Below are 13,942 nucleotides of genomic sequence, written 5' to 3' on the forward strand. Positions count from 1 at the left end.
TGTAAAATAAACCAATGCACACCATCCTTCTCCTGAAATTAGCAAATTAAATAGCCAATAAGTCAATTCACTGACTGACCAGCCGATTATCCAACTGACTTGACTAACCAACTAACTGTGCAACTATCGCTCTACCTTGCCAATTAGCTATTTTTGTCGAACTAACTTGTTGGGTAACTCACCCACTTGCTGGTTGACAGACCAGCGAGACTAAAATTGGCTGATGGCCAAAAAAATGTGACCATCAATTAATTAACTGGCAGACTTACTGTTTGACACACCAAACATTTAGAGTGTAACTTACTCGCTCATTCACAGACCACCTGTAAGATCAAAATTCCTGATTGACTAAAAATGTAGCCATCTTATCAAATAACAGTGACTAGTGTGCTTACAAATTATAGCTAGGTTTAACTACTGGTGTGGAGACAACTTGCCACTTAGCCAATTAGCTACTTGGCTAATTAACAGATTGACGAACAATCAAACTGGCTGACTGACTTAAAAATACCATCTTGTCAGTTAATACAAAAGACTGACTGCGCACCCTGTTGGCTAACTATCCAACTGGTGGTGGCTTTGTCTAGGTTGTATGTATTGAAAAAACACCAAAAAAAAATTGCAGGAATCAGAGCGAACATGTCTACATTCGCTCAGGAGAGAGCAGGGGAGAGATTTTTGTGTGAGTGTGCTTTTTGGCACCGTGTGCTGTCGTCTAGGTGCGCTCTGACAGCCCGAGATTAATGGATAGAGCACCGTATCGCACATAACATCAATTCTGTCCTGCTTTTTCTTTCATTCCGAGTCACACTCCCTCATCACTCTCCACCTCTCCAGCGCCCCCTCCCTCCCCTTCCCCTGGTCTCTGGCTGGTCCTTCTGCAAAAGGTATCTCGGATGCTGCTTGCGGAGCGCAGTTGCAGATCGCTATCACCGTGACGGCAGCTTCCCCATCCAACTGTCATTAATTGGAGGTGGGGAAGGAGGGGACTGGACTGGACGGCGGTGCTCTGCAGAGGAGGCTGGGGAAAAGGTGGAGGACCAGAAGGGGGAGTCGGACAGATGGATGGAGCTCAGGAGACGGGATACTGCGTGGTTGACCTGAAGGAGCTGGGCAGCTGCCCCAGAGAGGAGCTGCCTCATGACACCGGTGAGCCTCCTACATTGCTGTCGGTTTGTCTTATCTTTTCGAACTCCACCTCCTCCACCCGTGCCAATTTACCCTTGTAACATCCGTTTGTTTGCGCCAGCGGCAGTTTGCTCTCTAGCCTTGAACGCACATGCCATAGAGTGTGCGAGTGAGAGACAAAGCGAAAGATACAGGTGGATACCCCAGAGAGTAAGAAAGAAGTTCAAAAGAAACACGTCGTACTTCACAAGTAGGGGAGGGTGGTTCATGACTACATTGTGGCATATTATAAAAGGGTGAAACATTTCCAGTCAGGGTCTATAAAATATTGGGAAATTTCCGGGTGTGTTTGTATAATTCCCACCAGTTTCTATGAAAGTTTTTGACACTGTTTTGCAGTCCTTCCATAAGTAACGAATGGACTCAAATTAGAATATAGCAAAACATTAAAAGAAGCTCCTCAACTCACATTCACATAGTTCCTTTGTCCAAAAAAAGGCAGTATATATTAGGCAGCGCTTTGTTCTGAACACAAAAAGAGCACATTTTGTTTTTGAAACAACAGCTGTCGATTATTAACTCGGAAGAAGCGAAGTGCTCGATTCTCTGCATTCACACAACCACCAATATGCGCACGTTGCTGTTTTTTCCTGTAATTGTGCTCAGTATTGTTTTTGGTGGTTAGTTGGCAGAAGTTAGTTTTTATGCAGAACTGCTGACTGAATCAATAGTTAACTAGTTGCCCATCCACCTACAGTTCTAAATGTCCATCTGGAGGAGGAAATATGATAACCGGACTTTGAACCTGGTGCTACTTATTGAGCCCGATTTAGCATTTAGATACATCGTACTCATGGTTGGCAGTGCAGGAGTGATCTCGACAAATCCTCGTCCTGCAATTAAACAAGCTATGCCACGTTCACGTTCACAGGCAAACATTAATCATGTTAAAAACAATTTAACTGCGGTCTAAGCTACGTGTATATCCAATCAGTGTTGGGCTTTATTGAATTATTAATTTAAGGGCCTTAATATTTATGTTTGGTAATGCAGAAATGAGCCACAAAGCAAATCCTAGTTGGTGTGGTTCATAATCTATCACGTTTGTGACCTCAAGCGAAAGAAAAGGAAGGAAGGGAGAGGAGGGGGGGGGGTGCTCAGGTCATCATAGTAACTAAACATTATTGAGCCTCGCTACGCCCTTCTAGTGCCACCATATGTTGGGCAGTGCAGAAATGATCCAAACAATTCACAGTGGGTGTGTTGAACAAGATGCTTTGCGTTCATAGAATGGTATGGTACCTGTTTAAGTAGCAATTTAGTGTTTCGCCATGCGCTTGGAATAAAAATCCAGAGTGGTATGTGTCAAAGTGTGAGGAAAGAGTGTACCTTGTCATTTTGGCTGGCCTGGTATTAATGCAAGTGGTTCCATCGAGAAAATGTTGTTTGGTGTGCTGAGGTACGTGTCTTTGGGTGCGACTCTTCATATCTTGCCAGGTTGAACTATTAAAGCAATAAAGTATGACATCAGTCTTCCCATGTTTTAACTAATTAACTAATACATCTTGCTCTGGGATTGAATAAGCATATTTAAATGCAGTGGACCTCCGCATACTCGCGGTTCAACTCGTCTTTTGTGTTAATTCACGAATGCACAATTAAATCCGTACACAGACATTTGCATTTACGCAATCCAAACCCATTTTGAACTTGAAGTATGCGGGTGTGTGCATTCACTCTGTCACATTTGCGGATGACGTGACAGATGTGGTCGTGGAGCGGTCACCCTGCTGTGCTGTGCTGTTCCTTCGTTTTTGTTTACCCGAGCGGAGCAAAGGGAAGTGCATAATTAGCATGTTGCGCACGAGAGACGGGCTTGACAGACCCCCATTATCGCTGGCAAGGTGACATAGTTTACCTCCTTCTCCTCCTCTAGGGTGACAGCACAGGGAAGCGGGTGACGCACGCTATTTTGAAAGGTGGAACCCAATGGCAATTTTACATTCTTCTTACCATGACATTATGCTAATTTTCTGCGGGCTATTCATTGCAGGATGAACCTGAGGTTTGTCACTTGGTTGTTATTACTAAATGAGCGAACTTGTTGTTAGGAAAACTACTTAAAAGTTATGTAACGAATCAACTATTTATAAATTTAGTGTATATAAATAAATGGTTATTTTTTTTGCTTTACCTCTAGCCTAGTTAGCCAATTGATCGAATATTGACATCATTTTTTGCACCGCCTATCAAGAGTTACAAGACAATAAGACAGCAGCTTGTGCTCTTGCTACATGTGGTGAAATAATCCACAATTTTGTGAGATTTGTACTCGTGAGCGGTTTAAACAAGATGGGTGGCATCTCTCCTGTGGCGGAGTTTGTGGTCTGGTGAAAACGGCCGGCAACATCAAACATCCGTGGTGAGCCAGCCACGCACTCTCACACGCACACAAACGTGAATTATTAATATCATCTCCAAATCCAAAGTAAATAGCATTGGGAATATAAACAGGGCTTGTTCAGAGGCTTGGGCACTCCCATGTAATATGTATTCATGAAGAGGTTAAGGCAGGATATAGTCACAGGGAGGGCTTTATCAAAGCTCAATGGAAATTGCCTCTTGTTCTTATTGAGCCAGCAGTATAGGCAAGTATTTTCTAAATATTTTTATTTTTTTGTGGAGTCAGGAAATTTCAGCATTTCTTGGAGCTCATGCAGCTTTCACACCTGCAGAATATTGCGGTAATGCCACGCTTTTCGCAAATAGTGAAAACCCCAAAATTAATTGACCCCCTAAATGTTGATAAACTAAATATACCAACATCTATAACCTAAAAACATTTTCATCCAATTTTTATCCCCATCTTACATTTCCCTTTACAATAAATGGCTGACAGATGCTTTGATTTGGGGAAATGAAAATGCACTGAAAGTGTGCATGTACACACACAAGTGGTGAATGCCGTCTTTGTAACTTCTACTAATAACTCTGGCTAAACTTAACATTTAGAGTTTGTCTCTCAGTTGAGCTTTAGCTCTTCAAAGTACTTGGACACTTTTGTGTTCAAACAGGGCTTTGGCGCCATCTTCATGCATCTTAGGGAGTATCGGAGCAAAAAAAAAAAAAATGGGCAGAGTTTTTCACTGAATCATTAGGGATATGTTGCACAGATGAAAATTGTGGATTGAAGTGCGACACTGGAACACAAACAAGTGCCTTTTAATTTTTCCTGGTAAGAAGCAGGATTGCACAAAGGAATTTTTCCGTTTGCGTTTTGTTAGTATTGATTAGCAGGCATGCCAAAAACCAGCACCGTGATTATAATCAGATCAGAAAATGGTAGTCCACAGGAGAGTGGAACAACAATCACTTTCCCGGCTGCTCAGTACGATTATGGCTAAAGCGACAATCATACTAATCAAGGAATACAGATCACACACTGAGTCAGCTGTGTTACACATTAATATGAGGAAACTTGACTTCCAGATGATCTTAAAAAAAAATAGAAAAATCTGAAGTTAATTAGGCAAAAGCAACATTACTTTAAATCCCCCAAAAGATAAGATAAGATAACCTTTATTTGTCCCACACTGGGGAAAATTTTCAGTATACAGCAGCAAAATTGGGGTGTGGGGGGGGGGTGTTGCAAAAGTAGTGCAGGTTAAAGTAACGTCCAGCAAATGCGGACCAATCCACTTTGAGAGTCAATATTTTTTCTCCCGTGTACAATCAGTCACCAGATTTCATTGCTTACAAGATTGCAAACATGTTGCTGAGATGGAGGAAACAACCCCACTGAGGTTCAGGATGTCGGTATGGGAATATATTTTGCGCACCAACCAATGGAGTACCGTGACATTCAACAATCTCATGCGAACAAAAGGGCTTCATTCACAGCACACTGCGGGAAGGTTTGATTGAAAGCATGTATCATTTTAACCTGCTTTGAACAAGTTCATTTTTGGGCTGTCATGTCACCCTCCTGGACAATACTTTCTGGGAGCCGCCCTTCTGTGATAATGAGAAGCAACAGACTTCCCTTCACACCCCCTGCAGACTTTAACTGCTTATCTCCCGCGAGGTAAAGGCCAAAAGCTCCAAGTGGGCTTCCGATGAATGAAAAGGAGGTTAAATGATCATCTGCAATGTCCCTCAGTGGCGTTCATCGACCAAGACAGCCATCCGATCTTTCACACATTGTAATGAATTGCCCTCCTATGGTGCCACCTGCAGACAGGCCTTGATAGATGTTGCTGTTATTCCTCCAGCCCCGATGAAAAGTGCACTGCAGCAGGCGATGCACACCCCGATCTTTCACACATTGTAATGAATTGCCCGCCTATGGTGCCACCTGCAGACAGGCCGTGATAGATGTTGCTGTTATTCCTCCAGCCCGATGAAAAGTGCACTGCAGCAGGCGATGCACACCTCATTTGCTTTTGGGACTCCCCGTGGGAGTCGCATCTGCATGTCGCCTGCTGCCTCACCGGACTCGTTAGCATATTCATAATGCCAGCGGATATCGATTGTGAGGAAGCACACCTGTGCCACTGGTCTCCCTGCATATCCTCGCCGTGTTTAGCTTTGTGATTGTCGCTGATTTAATTATTGTAATTAGGCATCATGCAATTTCCTTGGTCCAGTTGATCCCTAGCATGGAGAGTTATTGTGCAGTGCAAAGGGCAAAATTGAGTCATCGTGGCCATGGTTACAGTAGGAACGCCATAAAACCGTAAACGTTGTGAGAGTGAAAATAAAAGCAACATAAATCCCTCAAAGTTGTGCAGTTAAAAAAAATAAAACTCTGACAACGAACCAAGCTTCGATGGCGAATGTTTTGCACGCTTGTAAAGGACTTTTCCTTTCATTTTGTGCCTGCAGTATTTTAAGCCAACAGAAACATGTCATTACAGATAGCGTTGTCGTTGGAGTGTATAGGGCCTCCCCAAAAACGCCACAAATGATAGATGTAGACATTCATTGCAGATTATGCAAACACGCTGCAATCTTGGTGAGTGTCAGCGCGAGGCTTTCTAGTTATCTATTGTCCTCGGGGGAGGGGAGCATTGCGATGACGGCTGCAGGACCGACGACTCAGCCGTCACCGCTGCTGTATCTCATTCATCACGTTCACAGTCGGGCACACAAAGCGACACAGGAAACATCTGCAGTGGAAGGAGAATGGCCCCTCCAAAAAAAATCCTCTTACAGGACACCCTCAGACACAGTCGACCTCACCATGCCTCATCAGCTCCACTAATGGACCGTGGGGTCTCAAATGTTTACCGAAGTGCAGTATGGGCTGGCCAAGTAACTTTGGATAACAATCATTTTGTACAATCTGCGTATGCACACCCTTACGGAAGTAATGGAACAGTGGGGCCCGTTTGATTTATTTTTTACTGTGGAGTGAAAACATTTTGGTTGGACATCATAAGATGAATGTGACACAAGGGATGAATAGCTCATCTTTCATTTCCAAGGATTTATTGTACATCGGGGACAGAAACAGCTTGCGTTTGAACGCACCCATTTTTCATATGTGCAAAAGGATTGGAATGGGCTTCGCGACGAATGTTGATGCTCAATTTCGGTGTCGGGTTCTCCCTGTGAAGACTGTTTGTAGTTGAGGTGTGGGAAACATGAAAAGCTGTGTATGGGTGAACATTTTTGGAAAATGAAAAGTCAATCAGAAAACATCAGCCACAAACTAATACAACTATTTGGAATCCCCTGAAGAAAAAAAAAATTAAATAAAGCACACGGTAAAGAAGTAACAGACGTCAAACAGGAAAACCAAGGAAAATGGCAGCTGTTGATGAAAACAAATTTGGAAGAAAGGCCCGAAAAGAACTGTTAGTGACGACGACCAGAGTGAAGGTCATGAACAAGTACAGAATTAACTCAGGTTTCAGATAGTTTTGTAATTTTACTTTTTTTTTTAATATAGTTTAATTAATTTACGACAATAATTTGATTAGGTTCTATTTGTTTTGTTTTGAAAATTTGTTTTAGTTCCATTAGTTTTTTTTTGGGGGGGGGTGGGGGTTGTGTTTCTTGTGCAAGATTAAAAGAAAAGAAAAAAAAAACGGCTCAAAAATATTCTGTATTTTTACATGCACACAGGCACTCGGCTACGCAGACAGGCCAATTATCTATCCAAATAAACTTCTTTTTTTTTTTTTCTGTTGACTCTCGGCTTTCCAAGTTCGTCGCGATGCGGCGTGTGCTGCCGTTGTCGCGTTCGCGCCAGTGCTGATGAAACTTTGATAAGCGCCGAGGACATGTTGAGCTGCGGCAGCCGAAAGCCCTTCAAGCTTGGAGGGCTGACATGCTGGCAGATGTCAATGATTTACTTCACTTAAAATTCAAATGTTTTTTGGGAGACTTTTTTTTTTTTTTTAATAACGGTTCCTTTGTCCATGATGCAGTGTGTCATGACCCCCCGCCTACAGTATGTATGTTTTTTTTGTTCCTGCTGAATTGCAAACAGAGGCCTCATTACCACAAGCCAATTCCTACTGCATTTTAATGGTGACATACATGCAATCATCCTCACACTTCTGGCGCATTTTTTATTTATTTACTTTTTAACCAAACCATCTGAAAAGCCATTTATTTTCAAGGGTAATGTTAAAGTTTAAAATGACATGGAAGTGCTTTGGAATCAATAGTGTGTAGTCCAGTTGTATTCAACTATTAATAAAGTCAACTACAAACATTTTGCAGTGGTTGTCAGTTCGTTCCGTTTTTTTTTTTTTTTTTTAATGGGGATGTTCGATATCATTTTTTTTTCTTTTCAGACTGCTACCAGTTGTAGTACTCATGATACCATTGAACCGATACCACTAGTAAATTTGATTATGAAACTATAGGTACATACATGTGCAAAAAAGTAGGCGACAGGTGAGTGTAGCTCTGTGTTAGACACAAGCGTTATGTTGCCTCTACTCCGTTCAGCAGGAATTATAGACCTTATTAATGCATTAAATATCCTTCTCTTTTTTTCTCACTTGATTCAAGCAGGCAAAAAAATGTTTTTTTTTTTTCTTCTTTCCTTTCAGGTGTTGCTAGCTTCTCCAAGATGGCGCAGGTGGAGTTCAGCCTTGGTAAGGACCTTCAGTTTTTTTAACTAAATGAACACGCCAACATCATTTGTTGAGTGTCATTCAAATGCTGATTAATGCTATTTGGCCAAACAATGTAAAAACGGAGCAATTTCTTAATTGGTCACATACAATCTGATACTACTTTTGATTTGATCATTGAAGCACCAGGCCTTTGGAGGAGCCAACAAAGAATCACAAAGACAAACAAGGCAGAGAGAACACTGTTGACACAATGACTAGAGGACGCCTGTGAACTTTGTTTTGTGTTTGGAGATGATCTCATTCATTTTTTATTGCACTCGACATGTCGTGAGTTCTATTTCAAGACAGTCCACAACGAAAATCTGAGATGGAAACGTTGCTTGAAGAATGTTGGTTTACTTCTTACTAACCGGAAACTACTGTGTAAATTCCTCACGATGTCTGGTGGACTGTTTTACTCAACTCTTTTGTAGTCACCGATACCAGGTACCGATACCACTGATGCTTTTGTTACTTGATATTTCCCCCAAATAACAATGATAGATAATTTTAAGGAGAGAACTATTTATCCGAATGCAGCGTTTTTCCTGAAAATTGCCTGAAATTAATAACAATTTTATATGATCTTTTTCTATATTTGAAGGCAGCATTTTTCCTTAAAATCGCTTGAAATTAATGACAAATTTTATATGATCTTTTTATATATTTATATGTATTCTTACAGAAACTGCATCCTAATGTCATCTTTCAGGCACGTATGCCTTTAGTTTGTGATCGTAAAACGGCCACAAGAGGGTGGCTGACACTGGTATCGGCCGCCAACGCGATTACTGTTCACTGACTAGAAGGCAAGGTATCTTCCGGATACCAATACCTGGTATCGGTACTCGCTGTATTGATCATTGTTGATAATTACAGCCAATTATGGAAACAAGCATGGTGTCTGTGTGGCCATGCACATTAGGGTTTGCGCAACTAAAGATATTTATTTCTTTTTTTTTTTTTTTTTTTTACGCTAATGCGACGAAAGCGGAGTTTACCAGTGCAGGGTTTTTGTGAAACTTTTTGTTGATTTTTTTTTTTTTTTTTTTTTGCGTCATGGACTTGAAAAAAAAAATAGACATACTGTGACAGCCCAGCATGGAAACAAATAAAACCGATTGAGCTTGAATGTAATTGTTGTAATTAGTGGGAGCCTGATGAATATTTTCAATGAGACAGTCTGATCTTGGAACATGGCGATCCATGGAACATAACGTTATGTGTCGTAAGTCTTACAATAGAAAACCTAACTTTGCAGCTGACCCAAATAGCATTTTACAAAGTAAATGTTCAATAATTTTTCATGGATACGTTGACTAAGATGAAGTTTATCACATTTCATCACAAAGTTATTTCCAAAGGGTACATGCTTTTTCTTGCATCTTAGCTGTACGTATATGCTTGTATGTGCTGTACTCAAACCACTGTGTCGCCGCGCCCAAAATGCAATTTTGCAGCAAAGCGGACTGCAGCAAGCCTATAATCCACTTTCACTTCAAAGCAGAGTCCTCTCTCATCATATAGAATGTTTCTGACATTCCTTTCCGGCACGCACTTGACATTTTCGTTGTTAGCATTCATCCACACCAGTCGTAATATGCATTCACACTGAGATTTCAGTGGAAAATCCTGGAGAGCCTAACCTAACGTGGGCAGTTTGGGGAGTGGTCCAGCAGCTTTCGAACCAGTACAAGCATCATTCCAATTTTTATTTATTTATTTTTGTTGTTGTCTTTGTTTACTTCAAGTTGGGTGGGCTTTTCTTGTGTTAAATGAGCCCATTGTGATGAGCTAATTAGTGTCTCTTCATATTACAATAAAAACCTGATTGCTTTGTTCAGATTAGCGAGTGAGAAGCTGTGGCGGCCCCCTGAGGTGACACGCCGAAGGTCATAACAACCGAGTAGAAATGTGTACGCATTGTTTAGCAATGTGATACAATGTGATACAAGTGAAATTAGTCAGACTTGAGTGACGCATGAGACCACGTGGCTTGGAATGGAGTACACTTTGCATTACTCTTGAATGCAATTTTTTGAGAAAGTCGTCATATTTTTTAGATTTGTATTTTGAATAAATAGGAAACAGTTACACCTAGGGACAATTTACAGTGTTCCATTAGCCTGCCATGCATGTTTTTGGAATGTGGGCGGGACCGTAGTACCCGGACAAAACCCAGGCAGGCACGGGGAGAACATGAAAACTCCACACCGGAAGGCTGTAGCATCTCTGCACTGTGTACATTTTCAAGAAATCTATTTAAGAGGAAAATAATTTTTCCCAAAGTTGTTTATGTAATTAAATTTTTTTTAGGAAAAAACATTTAAAGGAATAAAAAAAAATGATATTTTTCTTTTTTTAACTCAATGCTTGTGGAGGCGTCGTACAGGAAAGTTCCATCGTAGAAAGGGTTCCGTCAGTCGTCATCTGTACCTGTGGGTAACTCAGAAAAAGTTCTACATTTTCAACTATTTATAAAATATTTTTTTCGATAAATTAAGATGGGCAATATTTTTTTTGAGGGTAAAAGTCCTTTTGATCAAAGGTGTTATATCAAAAGTTGCTGAGATGAAAACCTTGGCAATTTAAGCCCTACATTTTAAGACATAATTAGCCCATTCTTTTTCCCAATAAGATCAAACATACAGCTGATTTGTGATCACGAGAAAAGAGAAAAAAAACCCACCGTATTTGCTTGTCATGCAAATAAATCCTTTAAACAAAAATGCAATCCCACTCATTCACTTTCAAGGTTTCAGGCCGAGCAGAGTAGGTAGCCCCAAGACAAGAGTGACTTTGGCAAGGAAAGCGGAAGAGTTTTTAATGCATTCGTCATTGCCTCATCTTGGTTGTGATGGCATCAGCCGGTTGTCCTTCAGTTCAGCGGATGCACCATTTGATTCCTTGTACCTTGAAATGAAAGGCCGACAGGAATGAGGGACAGCATAATAAACGTACCACTTCACTGCCAGAGCACTTTGTTGGCTTCTGTTGTCGTCAGCCTTTGAAGCAATCCAATTTTTATAATTATTATTATTATTATTATTATTATTATTCTCCTGCAGACAGTGTTTTGTCCAAACAAATGTTGGGCCCACACTGAAATGAAAGAATATCACATTAGTCAGATTAGCCTTAATATTTTGTGACTTTTTATCCCACAGAAAAAGCTTCTTTTTTGTTGTTGTTTTTGAGGGATAATAACATTTCAGAAACATGAACTTTTTAGGAAAATATTTGTTTTTTTTTTGAGGAAAAAGTTGTATTTTTTAGGAAAAGTATGTTTTCACAGAAGTCCCATTTCCCAGAAAAAAAGTACTTTTTAATGCATAGTTTTAAAAAGTCTTATTTTAGTGAGGAAAAAATACATTCACGAAAAAAACGCACACCTTTACAAGAAGGCCTATACGATGATCAATTGAGGAAAACTATTTTATTTTTGCAAAAATAAAAACATGAATTCCACCTCTTCCTGTTTTGAACTTCACGAGTGTGTTTTGCCTTAATTTTTTTTTTTTTTTTTTTTAAACGAGTGATAGCAAAGGCGAAAAACCACATGGACTCATACCTTGTATCAAAGCACATGACAAGGGATTTCTTTGGGCCATAATTCTGTCACTATGTTCTTACATGATTTCATATTATTCCGCAAATCAGTTGTCGATGCGCCACCGTCTTGCATTTCGCAAAGACCAAAAGATGTGGACTCAAGCCAAAGGCTTTTAATTCAAATACAGACCTACAGTTTTTCTCTATAGGAAAATCATACAAACACAAATGTGACATATCTAAGTAACACAACTGTGTGTCTCTGCCCATGTGTAGCATGCAATGACCTGCTGACTTCAGGCCCAGACGGGACGCCCAATACGGTGGTCCACGTAGCTGTGGCGGACCCTCATAAGGATCGCCTGCTCTCCCACGCCTGCACGGAGATAGTTGAGGTAACTGCTCTTTTTTGTTTGCGTTTTCCAATTCCAGCCAGTAGTGCTACACAACACGTGGAAGTTGAAATGACCAGTAGCAACTAGAACAGGACAGGATAGGACAGACACATTGAGCCAGGCAGCGTTACACCTTAGTAATTAGTAGTAAATAAGTCAGGACAGGACAAGACAGGAGAATTGAGGGAGTGTTATTGGTATGTGGCAGGAGTGGTTATGCACACGGGCTGAACAATTTTGAAAAATAATCAAACTGCCCCCCCCCCCCCCAAATATAATGATTGCCGTTTAATATTCAAACATTTTTGTTTTCTAACAAAAACAAGCAATAAATGAAACTGTATTACAATAAACCTCATTTATAATGCCTAATGATGGGTCTTGTAGGTTAGACGTACACTAAAATAAATGTCCACACCACTATTCCAATTTGGAGTCTTCACGAATTGAAAATTGCATTCTGCCCACATTGTGATGTCAATTCAAATTCAATTCATTGTTCATCCCTCCTATGCACTGCTTCTTTCCATACCGGTGAGCTTGACCGCGTGTCTCCACTGGGTAGCAGCTGGCCCACTTGAGACACACACACACACACACACACACACACACACACACACACACACAAAATTGACTCAGACTGGAGTTATGTTCCCGCTAATCCACTAAAACAACCATCTCATTCAAAGCTGCGTTACGGCTGTCCCCCCACCCACTGACACACTCCTGTCAAGGAATTGTGTGTGTGTGTGTGTGTGTGTGTGTGTGTGTGCTGGAAAGACAGGATGTGGTAGGATACTGAGTGCTCACGCTACAGACACTCTTCTCAGTGCCATTTGGACTTCATGGCTGCGAGTGTGGACTCGCAGACAGTATGGACTGTTTTGGATTTCCAGGCAGGGTAGGTCCACTCATCCTTTCAATCAAATGCTCAGACGCGTGTTTTTATTAGCGACTGAACTCTGAGGCAACACTCAAGTGTTCAGTTCCTTGAAGAAGTCGACTGTGATTGAAATGCTGTTAGGATGAGCAGAGATTGTTTGTTTGGTCTAAACACACCTTGTCTGAGAATTGCACTACAGCATTCGGGATAGGGAGAGTCGTGCACCGTTTTTCTTTACTTCCAATTTGGGGCACTGGTGGACCTCCAACAGGCGCCATCATAAAAACTTTATTACTCTACTGATAATTCTGGACTGGCATCCAAAGATAAAAGTCATACAATTGTAAACATAAGTTCACTGCTGTGTAATTGTAAAACTCGAATTATGATTGCATTTGAAACAAAGTCCAATGAATCATCCCATACAATTGTAGTCCTGCTTGTGATTGCCAAATATATTTTGATGCGTGTAGTTCATAATCGTTTCGAATGATTTTACCGTTATGTCTATTTGCCGTCCTGTTCCTGCCGACAATTTTTATAACTGGTAAAGTAATCCGGGACCGAGCCCTGCCACGAAACCATGAAAATATTTATTACCTACTTTAATATCTCAAACCGAAAAATGCCCCAAACACTTTCATCAAGCTCTTCTTACCACCTTACCATTCAAAATGTCGAACAACCCGAGCAAAAATTGGCTCCTCCCTGACATACAAAGCTTGTCTCTGTCGAGATGGATCACTTCAACCTACTTCCTTGACATCAATTCCTTGGCAGAGCCCCACGAAGTCCGCCGAGCAACAAGTGCCCACACTAATTATTTTCCACATAAGACCCTATTCCCCCCC

At 41.0% G+C, this 13,942-nt stretch overlaps 1 protein-coding gene across 4 annotated transcripts in view; it reads left to right on the forward strand.

Moving 5' to 3' along the window:
- The first annotated feature begins 875 nt into the window (after positions 1-875).
- Positions 876-13,942, forward strand: part of inpp4b (inositol polyphosphate-4-phosphatase type II B) — a 143,816-nt gene continuing 130,749 nt past the window's right edge. For 2 of the 4 annotated variants that reach the window (XM_019861950.1, XM_019861947.1), the window contains exons 1-3: positions 878-1,149; positions 8,196-8,240; positions 12,090-12,208. In XM_019861950.1, the coding sequence (XP_019717509.1) occupies positions 1,062-1,149; positions 8,196-8,240; positions 12,090-12,208 (252 nt within the window). In that variant the 5' untranslated portion in view covers positions 878-1,061. Of the gene's footprint in view, positions 1,150-8,195; positions 8,241-12,089; positions 12,209-13,942 lie in introns of all 4 variants that reach the window. The other 2 variants (XM_019861946.1, XM_019861949.1) reach the window with 2 other exon arrangements.

Source organism: Hippocampus comes, unplaced genomic scaffold, assembly GCF_001891065.2.
Source record: "Hippocampus comes isolate QL1 unplaced genomic scaffold, H_comes_QL1_v1.1 scaffold7, whole genome shotgun sequence".
Lineage (NCBI taxonomy): Eukaryota > Metazoa > Chordata > Actinopteri > Syngnathiformes > Syngnathidae > Hippocampus > Hippocampus comes.